At 26.6% G+C, this 20339-nt stretch overlaps 1 protein-coding gene across 1 annotated transcript in view; it reads right to left on the bottom strand.

Moving 5' to 3' along the window:
* LOC114124903 (alkaline phosphatase-like) overlaps positions 1-19114 on the bottom strand; it is a 30491-nt gene extending 11377 nt beyond the window's left edge. The window contains exons 1-3 of the mRNA XM_027988348.2: positions 18417-19114; positions 10551-10753; positions 7199-7397 (exon numbers count right to left, since the gene is read on the bottom strand). Coding sequence (XP_027844149.2) covers positions 7199-7397; positions 10551-10753; positions 18417-18501 — 487 coding nt within the window. The 5' untranslated portion in view covers positions 18502-19114. The remainder of the gene's footprint in view (positions 1-7198; positions 7398-10550; positions 10754-18416) is intronic.
* Positions 19115-20339: the final 1225 nt, after the last annotated feature.

The following is a 20339-nucleotide window of genomic DNA, read 5'->3' on the forward strand; positions in this document are numbered from 1 at the left end:
TACTGTGTAAAATACTATATAATATTAGAGTGTTGGTATGAAAAAAAATCAATAGTATATTATAACACTATTATCTGTCGGACGGGCTATTAATGTTATTATAAATTTATTGTAATGAATGATAATGTATATTGTATACTATAGCTGCTGTGTCTGTTACATAATACGTTCATAAGTACCTACTTAATATTATTATTTTAATATTTTATATACATAGAGGAATGTAGCTGTTATTATTTACATCGTAGATTTCATTCCCGATTTATAAAGCATATTTTGATGATAATAATATTATATTATAATAATATACTGGTTGTATATTTTTTTCGGAGTCACGTGATTTGACCGGAACAAAAGGTATACTATATTACCTACGGCTCCCGCGTAAAAATTTCATATATTGTATAGTAACATAATGTTTTGTTGTTATAATAATATTATACCAACAGTCCATGATGGCGCTATACTTCCAATACTAGGAAGTCAAGCCCGGATTAAGATAATTTTGGGCCCGGGGCCAAACAATTTTAGGGGCCCATAACCATAATCAAAATTTTGGCTACCCACAAATAAAAATAATACAGACAAAAAAAAATTATGTTTATAAATTTAATTTTTTTTAAATACAAAAATAAAAAGTATATTATTATAAATAATTTTTCCTTGATTTTTGGGCAGCAAACTCTTTGATTATATCATCGGTATTAATTACATCTACTCTATGTAGCTTATAGGAAACGTTAATGTATTATAAAAATAATGATATAAGTTTATATTTTATCATTGCAAATCTTTGTATTTTTTCTTATATAATATAATATATTATATACCAGTGTACATGTTTCTTTTGATTTACGAAATATACTATTATTACTATATCTAAATATTTCTGATTTAATAAAAAAAAAGTACTATTCGCCAGGGGCCCACTATTGTTTAATATCTGTTGTGGGCCCGGGGCCATGGCCCCCCCTGGCCCCCCCTTAATCCGGGCTTGTAGGAAGTAATCATACTTTCAATACCTACACCTTCTGGTGTTCCCAAAGGAGGTCGTCTACTCTTTGCTCTCTTCATAAATTCTCTCAATACTCATCTTTCCTATTCTAGAGTTCTTTTATACGTCGAGTCGATATTGAATTCTAAATTAATATTAACTACATTAACGACCGTGCAGTATTTGTGTACTGCAGACTGATCTCAACTCATTTTGTAACTGAGAGCTTGACACGTGTCGGACTTACTGTAAATCTTGGGAAGTATCACATTATGTCATTTCTCAAGTAGACGTACCTGTTCACAGAGGTTTTGTTCCCTTATTGATTTTTTACTCGAGCGTGCTCATATTTTGGATCTTACTAATGGAACTCAGCCCTTTCATAGCCATCATATTATGATAATAATATTAACATTTAAATGTTGTCTTGTAGGTCTTTTATATACGATGATGATACATTTTTAAATTTTGCCGATTGTAGTGTATGCAGTATGCACTACTTGTTACGAATATTTTATAAGATTAACGATTTATGTAATAATAGTAATTTATAGATAGTGTAGATGATGTTGTACTAATCAATTTGATTGTGTATTATGAACGATCGAAATTAATTGTACCCGTTTGTATAATCACGAAGACGATGTGATTGAATTGTACGTTATAGTAATTAATTTGTAATCCTTAAAACCCTTAAATATTGACGTAGGCATGACTGCATGAGTATAAATGAGCTAAGAAAAACAGATTATCAAACCCATATTTTAGGGAATACGTGGGTTTCCCTTCTGCCTCTAAAAAGTGTACTGCCATACTGCCGTCGAATCGTGTGCAGCACGCAATAGCTGTATTTGCACCTACTTGTTGACTTACCGTTGCTGTGGCCCACGCGGGTTATAGGTACCTAATTGTATGATATCAAGGAGAGCCGCTTGATAATTATCGGTGAGAATAACGATTGCGGACAAACACTTGCTGGCACAATATCACTTTTCGACAAATGGACAATATTGATTTTGGATGTAGACAATTTAAAATGCGACGTGCGCCGCGCGTTTATCTGCATATTATATTGAACGTCTACTGAATACAATGGAGTTCCAATCACACGGTACACACTACACATACACATACTTATAGATTTGCACATATATAATATATCTACGACTGGCTACGATAGTTATACCGTAAGAGGCGGAACGCGCTTATTGCATATTGTTAACAATTTTTTTCGTATAAGATAAACAAAGTTGTATGGGCTAACCTAATAAGTATAATAAAGTGTTTCGAAAATGCCGAGAGTGTTGACAAAATTACGTTTTGTGCGCAAGACGCGAAATATCATCATTCATCGTAGGAACAGTTTATACATTTATAATATATAAATGTGCCTCTCGAGGGCCTCAGACTTTCTTAAACTATAATACATTATATATTATATTATACATATATAATACATAATATATGTATACAGATATGATTATAACTATAGGACTCGGAATTTAAATTATATGCTTCTTTTTTTTATACATTAGATGGAAATCTAATTTTTATATAAAAATTCGTTTCACGTCATTCTGATTCCAAATAAACCAATTTATTTTTGCTTTTTTCAGTTATTTCAGCTATAGAATTTTTATATGTTTATTATTATACTATAGTAATAATAAAAAATTGAATTAATAAGAAACGTAAGAACCCAGAATGCGTTATAGGTTTGCATTATTATTTTCGTTATCGGCTTGTTTATTAAATGTATTAAACGTGAAGATTATCGATCTACATATATTATAGCAATAGCAGAATATCTACACGGTCGGTATGCCTATAACATCGATATCGACCATTTCACAATTTAATATTTAGTGTTGTAATTTGAAACCTCTTGTATGAAGTATGCACCGATCAATTCAATGGATGTAGAGAGTCGTTTTTTATGTATAAAAATATTCCATCGGAAAATATAGAGTCAGTTTCACTAGCGAAAATCTAGAGAAATACAAGGTAATTGATTCTTTTTTTAATTTAAATTGATTTTTCAATTTTTTTTATTCATTTTTATAACCAGTTCGTGTTAATTTTAAGTCGTGTTCTTTTTTTTTTTTTAATAAGTATACTTCTTTTCTGCATTTTAAAAACAATCGTGTACTTTTTTTAGTTGCTTATTAATAATAAGGCTCGGATTTTAAAGCATATTAAGTTATTATGCTTTAAGATCCGACCCTCACTTATAGCCATTGACCATCAAAACCATTAACCATCGGCATTTACACGCGTATTTTATAATATAGACGAAGAATTGCACTCAAAAAGATTATAGTAGCCATCACCGTCATGTCATGTGTCTGGATTATAAACGTTTACGCAGAATACCAATAACATAACCTATTATATTATTATATTGATTATTTACAAGTGCGCGTTACGTAGGTAGCAAATTTACGATTAACTGTTCTCGTTTTACTTGGTTAGATGAAAACGTCAGTGAACTTGCTTATTATTACATTTGATGGTAAAAACATTTTATGTGTGACGTTATTGTTAATGTTTTAATTTTAAAACGAGCTTTGATAATTTTTAAATTGTAATTTTTTACGCACTTGCTTCAATATTAAAACATCGAAAAAACCATATTCAACAATACATAAAAAAAATTGTGTCACGTTTAAACTTAATAATAAGTATATTTAATCTAAAATAAAAACTAAGCTAAATGTGAACTGGGCTGAACGTAAATATGTAAAGTTACACGATATTAGGCATAGACAGTCATAATGTTTTATATTATAATGGTAAACATTGGAAGTAAATGAAAAGTTGTTATAGTATGAAATAATAAAATTAATATGAAGTAGAGAATCGATAAAAAAAAAAATAATAATAATGTAGTTAAAATTGTTTTGTATCACGTTGCTCAACGAATTCCTAAATTACTCAACTTAGTATATTATTCTCGTGTTAGGTTATAATGCATTTTATACTCGCACAAAAGTATGATAGTATGAAATATGAACTGAGTATATTATCATGGGTTATATTTTATTGGATTAAATTCAAGTTGGATGTATAGAGGTGTTAACACTTCCTATATATTGTACCATTATGATAGTGGGCCGAAAAAAGTACACCACTTGTAACTGCCACTGGAGCGCTGACTACCCGATGAGGACTCAAAACTACAACAGTTTCTATGGCACGTAATGCATTTTAGCATTTATTTTGCTTATTATTTAGTATATTTAGGATTTACAAAGGCTATGGACTTCATACCATAATATAATTCATGATAAAATATATATATAATATATAATATCATGATATAATTTATATTTTTCATTTTAAATAGTGTAACTTAAAACTTATTATTATGTGCATATGGTACTTGTAATTCATATACTATTTTAATAGATATTTCTATTGAGTAATAATATTTTAAATATAAATAGTAATACTTAGTATTTAAAATATATATTTTAGTAATACCTAGTATTTTCAATATTATGCCATACATAGAATTATTCTATTTATTTTTAGTTATTATAAGTACAATATATTTTTACAAAAATAAACATATCATGACAAAGAGACTAAGGATAGGTAGCAAATCAAGGAAATAATAAATTATCCATTATTTTAATTTATACTTAATATGAAAATGGTTACAATAAATAGTAATTTTTAATTATAACACTAGTAGCTAGGCAGCATGTCTATATCTGCTCCACAAAACACTATTTCCCTAAAAAAATGCGGGTAATTAATAATAATTATATTATTGAAGATAGATTTATGATAATTAAAATTCATCTAAGTTACTCATTATTTAAATTTAATTCATAAATCATATTTGTATGGCTTTGCAAGCATCGTGCATCATATTTTCGTATAGGAATATGAACATTTTGAGCCTTCATCGGGTAGGCAGCGCTCCCGGTGGAAATCACAAGTGGTGTACATTTTTCAATCATTTTATTATCGAAGTGTTTACACCTCTATATAACCACCTTGATTAAATTATTATTTTCTTATAATCTACATTGAATAATGACAACAATTCGTAGTAAACCATACAGATTGGAGGCTCTTATCTTAATTGCAGTTTGATGGGCTTTAGTACCTATTGCAATTTTTTTGAATTAAAATTATTTGTATTTGTATTAGTTCGTCCGATAATTATTATATATTATTTTTTGCGAATCCAATGCGATAAGAAAAAAAACAACCGAGAATATTACTGTAACTGAAAGAGATAAAGAATAGAGTACGTGAGATATGCGAAAATATACAACAACGAAAAAGAGAGAAAATCTCTCTGCTGCTCTGTAGTAGGATTCGATAGTGTACCTACTCAATGAATGTGTAATACCTAGATATAATTTTAATGATAAATCATGGAACGGAGACGGTCTATCAGGCTGTACTACTAATATCTATCTATATCTTATTACACATTTATATTGCTGCTATAGTAGTTTATTTAACTATTTGCAATACAGTAGGTTAAATTAATTAATACCGTAAAGGCATCGTACTAATAATAATGGTATGAATTTTACAGACCATCATTTATATATATTATAAATCGTAAATCTCAATATTCCTGTTTGAGCACATATTATTAATAATACATATTGAAAAAAAACTATCCTATCTTTTAAGTTGGACCAAATTACACGCGGTGTAAAAAATTTCATCAAAATCGGTTAATTGTTTTAGGAGTCCATTGAGGACAAACATTGTGATACGAGATTTATATATATTAAGATATTGCTATAAATGATTACAGAAGGTAATTAATTTTACTATTAGTAATACAGAATAAACTATAGGTTATATACATATATATAGGCTGTATCATATATTTTTACTTTAGTATAAATTAACGGCTAAAATGTAATAGATGTATGATTTTGACATTTGAATTGATGCATAAAATATAATATTATGTAAGTATAGTAATAATATTATATTATTATAAAAAGAATTTACAAACTTTGTTCAAAATGTCTTTCTTTATATATTTTTAAAGGTTTTCAAAATTATTTTATACTAATTAAATTATAGCTTTATTAAACGAAGTACGATTTTCTAAACCTATATTTTCTAAATTGAAACTTGTAATATAAAATTAATATCAGAAATGAAGCAAAACGGCGCGAGCAAGTGAGAATTTTACAATACAATTATGTGTAATACTATTTTTATATTTTCCACAAAAAACATAAAATGTTTATAGAAACTATGATTATTTTTAAAACGTCCGAGAAATACATTACCTAATACAACGGACTTAGTAAGTTTGATTTATCTGCAGCAGTTAATACCGTGTAGGGAATAATAATAATATATTGAGTTTTTTAATTGTATGATCAACATATCACATACTAATATAATACCTATTCATTTATTTTAGTAGGTATATATAGTTTTCTTTATTTTTAAATAACTAACAACTAACAATATTCTGATATGATATCCAAAAACACTATTTGGAATGTTTCCAATATTCTGCGGTTTTCATTTGTTTTATTTTAATTTTTCGCGGTAATTGACGGTTAACAATTGAGTAGATTTATTTAATTTTGCGGTGTGAAATTCAAGTATACTTTTTAATAATATTATGCCTATAATAAAAAACTACTAAAAAGATTCAAAAAAGTAATTGTAAAGTATATAAAATGTTTACAATTATATACATCACCTACTTCATTAGGTATAATATTTACACACATCATTAACACACGTGTTTTATAATACATAATGTATATAATATGCAAAGGCAGGGGCAAGTTGATTAAAATAATTAACTCAAGTTAAGTTAAGTTAACACAAAATTGTTTAAATTAAAAATTAATTTAGTTAATCTAAATAATAAAAGTAAATTGTTACTAACTAATATTAAAGTTAATATGAAAAGAAAATATTAATTTTAAAAGATTTTTAACTTCGTATAACTATAGTTAATACCCACGTCTATGATAATAATTAAATAATATTATGTATAGCCCACGCATTATTTGTATTAATTGCGAGGTGTTGTTTAAATGCTCGACATAATCTTAGTTACTATACAATAAAAAAAGTTATGATTAAACGATATAAGCACTAAGCGATTAAATGGCGTATTTAAATACAATTTGATGTTATACTTAACTTTAAAACTTTTAAAAATTCTCAACATTAATAATTTTAAGTGCATCATACCGGTACTTTTTCCAGCGTCTTGTGCCCACGTGGCCAACGACTCGAGTCTACTCTCCGAATTGGCATTTTCACAGTAACTTGTATCGTTAATGTTATGATTTATGTCCAGGCCAATAATCCTTTGATTGACCTTTACACCAGTGAACATCGCAGTTGCCGAACTCGCTGCGTCCGGCACTTGTTTGTTAACCGAATATGTCTGAAATGCGAAAGATGTCATCGCGTGTATATTAGTAAACATAAATCATAATTATATTATATAATAAATATAATATTATTTTACGGTAAGTGGATCAATTATTATTGTGTTTTCAACAAATATTGTTCGAGACTACACATTCTATTTTTACATTATTTTTAGTGTTTTTTTAAGAACAGCAAATTTCTACATAAACATTACAAACTCTGCAAGTTGATCAATATGTTGAATAATTAGTGATATTCTAGTCTCATTTTTTAGGAAAGAATTTATTACCTAGAATTATTTTTTTAGAATTTTACCAATATTATTTATAGGTACCTATCTTATACGTTACATATTACCACATGCTTGAAATGTGTGACAAAAATATACTACCTTATTTGAAATTTTTTTTTTTTTATATCGAAATACTCTGAAGAATATTTTGTTTCTAAATATGGAATTATAAATATGTTTTATCATTGAAAAAATTAAAATTTTGAAAATTGATAACAAAAAAAATAATGGCAATATAGTTTTGTAATGAATTAAAATTATGAAGAAAAAAAAAATACCAAAACCAATAAAATAACGATTAGTTGCTGATTAAGAATACTAAAAGACACGAGTGTTTTAGTCGATTGTCAGTCCCTGAACCAATTTCGTTTGTTCCCGTTGGCATATTTTTACATTATAATTATTTTTTTTTTAAATATTCGATAGAAATTAAATTTTATCCAAAGTATGATAATTATGTAGCCATATCCCGAACATAAAACGTTATTACCACTTATTTGACAAATACCTTGTGTACAATTGCGATATATTCTTAATAAATAATACGTGTTATTCGTCCATAATAATCACTTGATGTACAATATATAGGTAGTATATACCTATCACAAAGTATAAAATATAGCCCGATAACAATGATCATTTCTACGAAAATAAGTAAGCAATCAGAATAAGGTTTCTCATTAGTTTTTAACATGTAATAACTAATAAGTAATAACTATAAATAATATGCATTAAAACAATAATCAACTTAATATACGATCTATATAGACCGGTAGATTATAAAACCGTTATATTGTGCATTATTAAATTGTCAAATAATTAAATAGAGTTGTGATATAATTTAAGAAAAAAAGTACCTAAACGAATTATAATAGTGTCGTATTTTATGAAAAAAGAAATTAACAATTTAAAAATATTATTAAAAACGAATTATTTATACTACACTACAATATTTAATAGACAACTAATACATAATATGATTTAATTAATACAGTTCACTATAAATATTGTATTAAAAAATCATGATATTAAATTTCTCATACCGATACGATCTTAAAAATATTGACATTTTTTTATTTAAATAAGGTGTTTGTAAATTAATATGTTTGAAGCAATTTAATGGTGACAAATTTACATATTTTCAAGTATAAAATTAATTTGCAATAATATGTTATGTAATATGTATATGCAGCATCATTAACTACAATTTACACAGAACTGCAGAAGCGTGTATAAACAACATAACCCTATATTTAATCATGACTAATTTTCTTATTTTTACGTACAGCAAATAAATTCACTTTGCTACTGTATTTAAATTTACATATGACCATTCTCATAGTAATAGATGGTATTTTTATACAGTGTACTTATGTGCAAAGTTGTAATACCGTCATAAATTCATGTTTTAGTTGAATCAATTTAATATCGTACAGTTAGTATTGTACACACACATAATTATTTTTAGAAAAATTGATTGAATATTTAATGGTATTTACATTATAAAAAAATATCGAAATGAAAATATTATAATCAATAATCATAGTATCTAAACAAAATAGTATATTATATTCTAATTCTCGTGATATAATAGATAAGAATTATATTCTGAAATTATGATTTATTATTACTCATGTATACATATATATGACATAACGAAGTCATTATCTAATAACTGCTTGCCCTAAGTAGTAATAAATTATAATGATAAAGTGGCTTCTGATCAGTTTAATTGCGAAAATGATTTTTTTTTTAATTTAATTAACAAGTGTAATAATTAATAATATTTTAATATTCATATTTTTTTTATACCTTATTTAAGTTGAATAACAAATGAACAAACACATCGTAAGTTAACAACAAATTAGACTAATACCTATCATATTTAATTTTTTTTTTTATTTCAAAAGAATAATCTAGTAATTTTTTTCTATAATATCTCCCTAAATAATTATGTAAATATTTATGAGTCGTAAAAAACGATCAGACGCCAAATAAAATTAATTTTAACATTAAGTACGCAGACGACAAATCGTATTTAAACGACAACAATAGCAGAAGAATGCGTTTATCGGAGACACTAACGGTTAGGCGTCTGCTGTACAATATAGGTATAAATATATATATATTTATTTTATATTATAAAATTTCGTTTACAATAGCTGTTAAAACAACTTTACTTTAATTTGATTGTTGTGAATTGTGACAAAAGTATAAAATACTATACATAGCGTCTGTCACCAACATCGAGATAGTATGGAATTTTATATAAAATTGCTTCTTTTAATTCCTAACTCAAATAATAATATGAGTAGCGTGACAGTTATAGGATAACAACAATAGTAAGATAACAATAATAATCATATGAACCCATTGAAAATAGTGACCTTCGTTGAAAAAAACGACTTGGTGACTTAAACGATTTAGTGACAGTTTCCGTGCCTATACATTATAATGTATTGTATTAAACATTATTTTTATTTGATATTATTCGATCACTTAAGGACGATGATCCACGACACTGTATACCCGTATAGTCGTTGTCACCACGCATTTTATATACATCGTATATATGCAATATTATAATTTATAACTAAATGGTCACTTGTTTGTAAATTTTAAATATTGAAATTATCAGAAAAACGTTTTGCTCCAAATCTTAAATACAAAAAACGATAAAAAAAAATGTATGTAGACGTTTTTTTTTGTTGAAAACTTTGTTTTGTAGTATAAATTATGTATACAAAACTTTTTATTCACTGTTATTCATTTGTTATATACTCTACGTATATTATTATACTATATTGATATTTAATATGACAATAATATTATTAGTGTAATATTATTAACAATGTCGTGCAATAGATTACTCACTTTGAGCAGCCCCAAATGCGGAAACTTTTCGAAAGTCAATCGTCCTTTCTCGCCGTTCTTGTAAATTCTCGAGGCAGTTACTGTGTTCGGTCCCATCCCATCACCGATAAACAGAATCACGTTCTTTGCGACTTTGTTATTGATCACCACGTTCAGAGCTTCATCTAGCTCGGCCCTGCCCAATGAAGTCCAATACTCTTTGTCTATATTATAACGTATATCTTTCGTACATTATTTATAATAAATATAAGTATATAACACGCAATAATACACTATATATATATATATATATACGGACTGTAGAGTGGTGTGGAAAAGTGATTCACTTAAGTAGTTGTACCTACACATATTACACCTGATTTATGATTACGTTTTTTATAATACGATAATACATATATATTTGGGTAACAGTACCGACAGTGACCAGTGTGATACACTGATTGATAGAGTAGTTGATCGGTACTCGATAATTATGTGACATTTTTACACATTATTAATGTATTAAACAAACATGTCTGTGACCCGTTATTAAAAGATAGGTCGACATCGGATTGGAAATTCAGTTCTCTCAACAAGCACGATTTTATCCACGAGGCAATAAAACCATAAACAACACTTTGTAGGTTCGAAAATTAGTACCTATACAGTATGAATGAAGAGATTTGTATAAATTCTACCGTTAGAATAATGGTAGTCATAAGTGATGAAAAATGTTAATTACTTGTATCGTTGTGTTGATAACTTAGTTTAAGTTTATTTTATATACCATGAAGTACGACAATTGCTACAATAACGATAAGTACTATAAATAATATTGTATATTGCTATTTTATTTTTATTCCAATTTCAAATTAATTGTTATTTAATTCATAATTGTATAGATATGCATCAGTTTTCTTGGTTAGGTGTCAGTTAGGTGCATTGAATAAGTCACTGTAATGAATAGGTATGTTAAGTTCAATATTTTAATGATAAAAATCATTACATACGAAAAACGATTCTGAACGAAGACTGATTGTCAATCTATATAAATAAGTATATTTTATGATGTATTTATGTTGTTATTGTAGTAATTTATTTTAATAATACGTAATAGCAGTTATAGGTACGGTAAGTTGAATTAATTTTTGCCGAAAACATTTCAAATAAATACTAGTTTAATGTAGAAAAATTCATGGTATAAATAGAAAATCGCATAAAATTAATTTTATAATTTTTTGAAAATACATTTGTGTTTATGTCCGTAGAAGTTTAAAGTCTCCATAAATAATATTTTAAAATAACTAAGATCAATCTTTTTCGTCAGTTTGATTTTATGTATGTAAAAAAAAAAATGTAATTAAATATTTTAAAATGTTTTGCATTTAGAGTGAACTAATTATTATGAAAAACTTATACAAAAATTATCATTTTTGACATTTTTCAAATTTTTGTGATTTCGATGAATTTTGTCAAAATTTAAACTTATTTTTTAAATTATACCATTTATAGAAAATGCTAATATAAATAATTAGAGAATAAGTATATTATCTTCAGTTATTTTTTTTTTTGGAAAACAGTCAACTGAGATAATTAATTTCGTAAAAAACTGATTTTGTATAAAAACTGACGCTTTTGCTTAATTGTTTGTTTATTTTTCTCAATTATTAAGTACTAGGAATTTTTTAACTTTGACTTTTTCCCCTCTAAAAAGTATAAAATTAGAACTAGATTCACTTTCCTACCAGAAAAGATATTTAAGTTAAAAATCCTAAACATTTTCATTTCTTCAAAAGGTGATGATAGACAAAAAAAAATACGCATCGTTGTAAAATCAATACATTCAGGAATTTAGCACTTTACTGATTTAAAATAAAAAAAAAAGCTTGAGCGTAAGAAATACTTGATTTCACATTCAACAAATAAACACTACTCGTAATATCTAACTATGTAATAGAAATATATAGAATACATTTAAATTTAATTAATTACTGTCAGTATAAAATTTAGGCGAATATGGTATCTCTCAATGTACTGCATCATTCTTATATGAATCTAATAATAAAAAATAAAACACGAAGATTTATCATATTATAATAGACATTAGACAATCGTCAATAAGTAGATTATTCAAATAGGTTCAATCGTCAATAAATAAAACTAAAGATTTCTTAAATTTAGATAATATGGTTATAAACTCTACTACTTACATATGTTTTTATAATAGTAATAAAAAAAAGTCGGCAAGTGGGTACCGCTCTGCTGTACATTAGGGGGTGGGGTAGACCTCGGACTAGGGTAGATTAAATTTGAATGCAATGATAAGTATCATTGTATACGAAAAACGATTCTGAACGGAGATGATTTGTCAGTCTATAATATATTATAATTAAATATTGTCATATATTCTATTTTGAAACAAATATTCCGATTTCATAAAAATTTAAAACTCAAACGCTCAAAACATTTTTCCTATAATGACTCTTAAAATTTTCTCTATAGCTTTTTGAAGCAAAACTTATGGAAAATCTTGTATTAAATTTTCTACTCTTAGCTACCTATACAAACAATTTTATGAATTTTGAACTACAAAATAATTTGCAAATATTCATGATTTTGACGAATTTTCGTCAAAATTTGAACTTCAAATGCTAATAAAAAAAAATTGTGCCTATGTATTCTTATAATTTTTTAATCACTATAATAATAACTTATGAGGATTTTTGTATTAAATTTTCAAGTATTTTGATAGGGCCAAAAAGATTTTATCGACACATAAAAAAACAATTTTCAGAAAAATTGAAAATTTCAGTTGTCTATAAGTAGCTCAAAAAAAGTCAAAATATTTTGAAAATTAAATCACGTAAAGAAAACGCGAATCTTAATAACTGGTAAAATTTTCAAGTATCTACGACTTATACTTTTTGAATAATAACAAATATTTAAAATCGTTTGAGGATAAATCGTTATCGTTACGCTATTTCGTTAAAATTTAAAATTCAAACGCACTTAAAATTTTTCCTATAATGATGCTTCGAGTTTTCTCTATAGATACTTGAAGGTAAACTTATGGAAAACTTAGTGTTGTATTTTTAATCCTTAGTTATAAACACAAAAAATTTTATGATTTTTCAACTTCAAATAATTTGCAAATATTCATAATTTTGACGAATTTTCGTCAAAATTTGAACTTCAAATGCTAATAAAAAAAAATTGTGCCTATGTATTCTTATAATTTTTTAATCACTATAAGAATAATATATGAGGAACTTTGTATAAAATTTTCAAGTATTTTGATAGGGCCAAAAAAATTTTATCGACCCTTCAAAAAAAATTTTTCAGAAAAATTGAAAATTTCAGTTGTCTATAAATAGCTCAAAAAAACTCAAAATATTTTGAAAATTAAATCAAGTAAATAAAATGCCAATCTAAATAACTGGTAAAATTTTCAAGTATCTACGACTTATACTTTTTGAATTATAACAAATATCAAAAATCGTTTGAGGCTAAACCGTTATTTAACGCGGTTTTGTAAAAATTTAAATTTCAAACACTCATAAAAATTTTTTGTCTGAATCCGGTAGAGTTTTTTTTACAGATATTTGAAGAAAAATGTATGGAGAACCTTGTACCAAATTTTCAAAACTTAGTTATAAAAGAAAAAAATTTTATGATTTTTCAACTTCAAAATTACTTGCAAATTTTCGCGTTTTCGACAGATTTCGTAAAAATTTGAACTATAAACTCTTATAAAAAAAAATTGTGACTAACGATTTTTAATTTTTTTTAGCTACAATAAAAACAACTCATAAGGAACCTTGTATTAAATTTTCAAAACTTTTTGGTCATCCAAAAATTTTTTATCGACACTTTAAAAAAAATTTCTCAAAAAAATCGAAAATTTCAGTGGTCTATAAATAACTCAAAAAAAGTCAAAATTTTTTGAAAATTTAACTATATACAGATACCACTGACATTAACATTTGGTGAAAATTTCAAGTATTTTCAGTGATTAGTTTTTGAATTACAACCATAAAAAAAAATCGATTTGGTCGAAAACTGGTTTTGCGTAAAAATTGCCGTTTTTCCGTCATTTTTTTTTTGTTTTTCTCGATTTTTTTGAAAACTGTTGGAAAATGTTAACTTTTTACCTCTATAATGCACCAAGGATATTCACTTTTACATCGGAAACCACCCCCATTGTTTGAAATTGGAGCATTATTTCGACTAGTTATGCTGTACACAGACACAAAAAAAAAAAAAAAAACAAAAAAAAAAAAAAAAAACAAAAAAAAAACATACATCATTGTAAAATCAATACATTCTTCACTCCGTTCAGAATCTAAAACTTAACGATTATTTATTTCTTATCACCATATTTTATATAAGTACTAAAGATATACAGAACATAACAGTATTAACATTTATATATATATATATATATATATTAACTTTTATTATTTACAATGTTTATTTTATAGTTTAAACAGATATTATTTATTATATTTTAACATTCATAAATAATAATAATTTGTCTATAATATTTGATTAATAACATGCGTATAAAAGTGGTTATAGGGTATTATAGTAGATTTTGTTGATATTTGACAGGAGGGAGGATGTTAGAGTAAAAATTTCAGGTGAGAAAATTTAAAAATCATCAGTAAAAAAAAATAAAAAAATATTACTATGAAGGAAATTCGGAGTTTTTACCCAAAACTAGTAGTTTTTTTGACAAGATTTTGTTAAAAAATTCTTTGAAGAATTACATTTTTTTTTTTTTACAAAATAGTTGTACTAAAGTTTTGTAGAAATTATATAAAATCCATAATATTTTTATTCTTTTTGTATTATATATACAAATAATTGAATTTTTTTCAATTAGTATATAATAAAAAGTTTTGCTTGTAACTGAAAAAAAAATTAACACTTAATATTAAATCCCTTATACGATTTTTATATTAAATTTAAATAGGTAGATAAAACAAAAAAAAATTACTATGTATGCCATACATTGTGTAGCTTAAGTGGTTATGCGTTTATGTTAGGTAGGTATGCATTTTACAAAATGTATCAAAATCACGAAAAGTTATTCAATATTTGTTTTAAGATTTCAAGCTTAGAAATACAAAATTCCTCATAAGGTTTATTTTAAGAAATTGAAAAAAAATTTAAGCTACATACTACACCTAAAATAATGACTTCTTCTATTTTTGTTATTTTGTTTCAATTTAAAAAATATTAATCGAAGAAATTTAAAGCTAAACTATTACTTCAATTATTATTTTCTATACACAATGAATTTTTTAGACTACCTTTAAGCATATAGGTATTTGAAATTATATTATTATTTTCTGTAAATTTTGATTAAAATATTTACTATTGAGCAAAAACTTTTAAAATGTGTTACATGTTCCTACATAAGCTTCTATTATAATAATTTAAAAATATGAAAAATACATAGGTCGCATTTTTTTTATAGACATATCAATTAATTTTACTATAATAAAATGTATGGTTTATTGATGGAAAAATTAGTTTAATTTGTCATATTACTCATGTAAAAATAGATTACTTATTGCAATATAAATATTTAATAAAATATCTGTCGACCTATTTTTTTAAGGACCATCTTTACTCAGCTCCCGGAATCATTTTTCATAGTTTTACAATGATTTATCAATAAATTCAAATTTAACACATCCATCACAATGACCTCTTAATATTACGAAGTACCTATATTTGACACTTTTTATACAACATGACGACTTCTTCGGTGTTTTTAATTTAAAATATTTGAATATTTTGATTTCAGGTTTTTTTTATTAGATATACATTATAAACCTATTTATACATTTATGTTAATCTTAACCAGGAATTATTGTTTTAATAGTTATTATATTTTATAAGAGGAGAATAATACAAATAATAACATAATATAAGTATTAATCATGGTGATCTTAAAAAAATTGCGATTTAATTTTAATATTTATTAAAATAGTCGAAAAATATGAATCGATTTTACTGGTCAGTGATCTAAATATTACAAATATTGCAATTACAACAAAACCAAAGTAAATCAGGGTACCTATAGTATTATAGGTATCGAATAAATAGCTTATCAATAATTATATTTATGTATAATGGATGTGTTAATTATTATGAATTCAATGATAAATTAAAAACGATTCAATCCTATTGAAACATAAAAAATAATAAATATAACAACAAACATTATTGTTAAATGAATTTCTACGTCATTCATCGCTCCGCTAAAATCTAAAATAAAATTCAATTTAAATTCACTGACGACGAAACAAGTGTTTAACTTTGTTGACTATAAATCGTTTATACATGGCTCGCGTAAAACAATATGAAAATTTCATCAATTCTGCATGTAACATTAAAATCCATATAGTATTCATATTATATATCATAATATATTTATATCTATATGAAATGTGTCACAACACACCTACGATAAGTCAATAATCTGTTAGCACGTGCCAAGCGCTACTACGTTTACATATTCAATCACTATATGACTGTTAGTATTATAGATTCACGTGTGCATTTAGTTTTAGTTTCTTAACGCCGCTCTTTAATAATGCACATATATTATTAGGTATGTTATAATATAAATGCATATAACGCGCTACACGCACTGATAGTGTACCCGCGTAATAATTATATAAACGAAAAAGACACTTGATCTTTTCTACCGTCCGTATAATATAGTAGTTTTATCGCTAATTGAACACGAAAACGAACATATAACTGCAAGGAAAAACGCATTGTAAAATAATAAAAACTTGTGTCGTTAATACAACGCGCCCCAAGGGGGAATAGAGCGGCGTTATTTGAAAATACCTCTAAGATTATAGAGGAATACCTCCCCTATAAGGGGTTGATACGCATCTTTTTGTTTAATTTACATTTAAATTTTTACACATTATTTTTTTTTCTGTTCCGTCAAAGTACATGTACAAATAAACCAAACGTTGCACAAAATAATATTTATATAGCAATAAAATGTGGAAAATGAAATATATTTAAGTACCAAAAAAAAAATATTATAATTTCAAGTATATTTTAATATGATGCCGGTCACTTTTCAACGGTGTGATGGTAAAATTATTCAAATTGCGCACATGTATGCCGATCGATTTATAGAATTACAACATCGTTGTTATAATATTCTATACGCGTTAGAAACGTCTTAACAGATTTAGAAATAAAATATTAATATACATATTTTTATATTACTTATACATTTTAACTGCACAATGTTAAGAATGTGGATGTTTATTAATTTTGAATAAATGGACATTTGTTTTTTATTATTATTTTAAAGATTATAATTAAAATAATACACTTTAGCCATTAAAAATACAAGTTATTTTTCCGCTGACTTTCAACTGGTATTTGTTAATAAATACGTAGGTATGTTTTACACAATGATCGAAACGAGGCAGTTAAAAGATTGAATTTTATTAAAACCGAGTGAAATTTGATCAAAATAAGTGCACATTGACCTTAATCTTCCTCGGGGCGCATTGTATATACCCGGGGTGGCCACTAACCTTAACTTTGGCAGCCGCAAATTTATAAAGTTAATTCGAGGTGAGCGACATTGTAAAGCAAAGTTTATAAAATGAAGATACATTTTACATTTTAAATCAAATGAAGAAACATTTATTTACATTTAATTTTAGTCTAAGTTTGGTTCAAGAGCCGCATGCAGCTCGCGTGCCTCGTTGTGGCCACCCCTGGTATATATCAATTTTGCGGGCTATATAATTGATGCTTTTACAAACGTATACACATATAGCAGGAGGACACATTTAAATAAAATATTTATTAATTATTATATTTCGCTCATTTTACCTTCGACTATAATCTTGGCTGCCGTTCGGCAGTTAATCAGGGCAAGCATGGCCACCAAAAGCTCGAGTCGACGACGACCCATCATCACGACGGTGGCGTGGCACGACGATCGTTGTATAATTATTGTCTATGTATACTCGACGATCGCAGCGTGAACAGTATGGTAATCGACAACTTCTTGTTGTAGGAAAACAATATACAACGAAAATTACGGTAATATAAAACGATATAGTGATAGCGATAATTTTTAATATTATATTATAATATGCATTATTTGATCGACGTTTAAAAAATTATATATTGTTATTATAAATTACATAATACGATGAGCCCGCGTATAAAAAAGGGTTTATTAATGTTTGCGTAAGAATTATTTATAATGTTTAGTATTAAAACGTATCGATTGTCAGTATTAATTTTTTTCGAAAACAAAAAAAAACTTTCTGTTCAAATTCCGGCAGGAAACGACGACCGAAAAAAATTCGTATGCGAAACGGCTTGGACGACGAAAACGAAACCTCGGACCGACGTCGTGGCGCGTGTGTTTATATAATATTATAATATTATTATAAAATAGAATATCGTGTACAGAGAGGTACCTACGTACCACCGGTGCCGCGCGGATCGCAGTTCTGTCACGATTCGTTCGCGTCCGAAACCAATTTTTCGTATCGGACACCCACTCCAGCGGCGCGCAGTATAGTACGCACGCGGACGGCGTACTGAGACTAGCGCCTTCCACCTCCCACCAGCGCTATACCGCCGCCGCGGAAGCGCACGCCGATTTAGACGGAATACAGTAGAACGGGAAGAGGGGGAGGGGAAATGATAATCCTAAAGAAAAATCAACGAAATCCGGACTTTCCGCACCGTGATTAGGGGGAAGGAAGACTACGGAATTCGCCCGTCCCTCCCCCGGTAAATAAACTGTTCGTATTATTGTATTATGTATACGTATATTTTCCTAGGTCAATTGCGTCGCCGATGCAGCTGACGACGATACGAGAAGTACCATTATAATACAGGATGATTCACCGAGCTCGCTCACCCCAATATTTTTCTTTATAAACAAATTTATTCAAACCTCGATTCTTGAAATTGCTTGTACCAAATAATAAGGGGTGTCCTGATACAAAGTTCTGTTTTTCAAACAATAAAGTAGGTACTTCAAAAACTCATGAGAATTTGAAAATGTGCTACCTACTTAAGTATATTTAAAAATTTCAAAAATTAGATTTTGAATAAATGTATAATTAAAGAAAAAAGGGGGTGATCATGCTGGTAAATCATCCTGTAGAAAGGTTACTCGTATAATATTATAATGATAGTTTATTAACAAGACGTCTCACCACGGCCGCTTTTTGTTTGTCTCATCGATAATACTTTTGAAACACAAATTCTACTAGTAGTGTATAATATAGTTCTAATAGCAGTTATTAAACTTATTACATAATAGTAAATTCCCCCTATAATTTAATCGTCAAATATGACGTGTTCGTCATCAATCACAAAATTGCTTAGAACAAAGCTATTTTTAATAATTAAGAAAATAATTTTTTTTTCTAATAAAGAAATTAATAAATTTAAAAAACATCATAAGTATGGTTTTTAATGTTGTCATAGCCTAAAAGTAAAAATAAAAACACTAAAGAATTGAATTAATGTACAAACGAGTTTTTCTTTAAAAACTATAGTGTCTTAACTTTTAATTTAATACACTAAATAAAAAAAAAATAGAATAATTTATTTATCTTTAAAATAAGAAATCTAAAATTTAATATTTGTCATATATTTATATACGTGGATCCAACCAAACCAAATTTTCTTACCTGGTTAAGACACCATCATAAAATTCCTCATTATTTTTATTTGAATATACGTATATTTGAAATCATTTTTTGTACTTTTTTTAAAACGTATTTG

This window comes from Aphis gossypii, chromosome 3 (genome assembly GCF_020184175.1).
Source record: "Aphis gossypii isolate Hap1 chromosome 3, ASM2018417v2, whole genome shotgun sequence".
NCBI classification, from domain to species: Eukaryota; Metazoa; Arthropoda; class Insecta; order Hemiptera; family Aphididae; genus Aphis; species Aphis gossypii.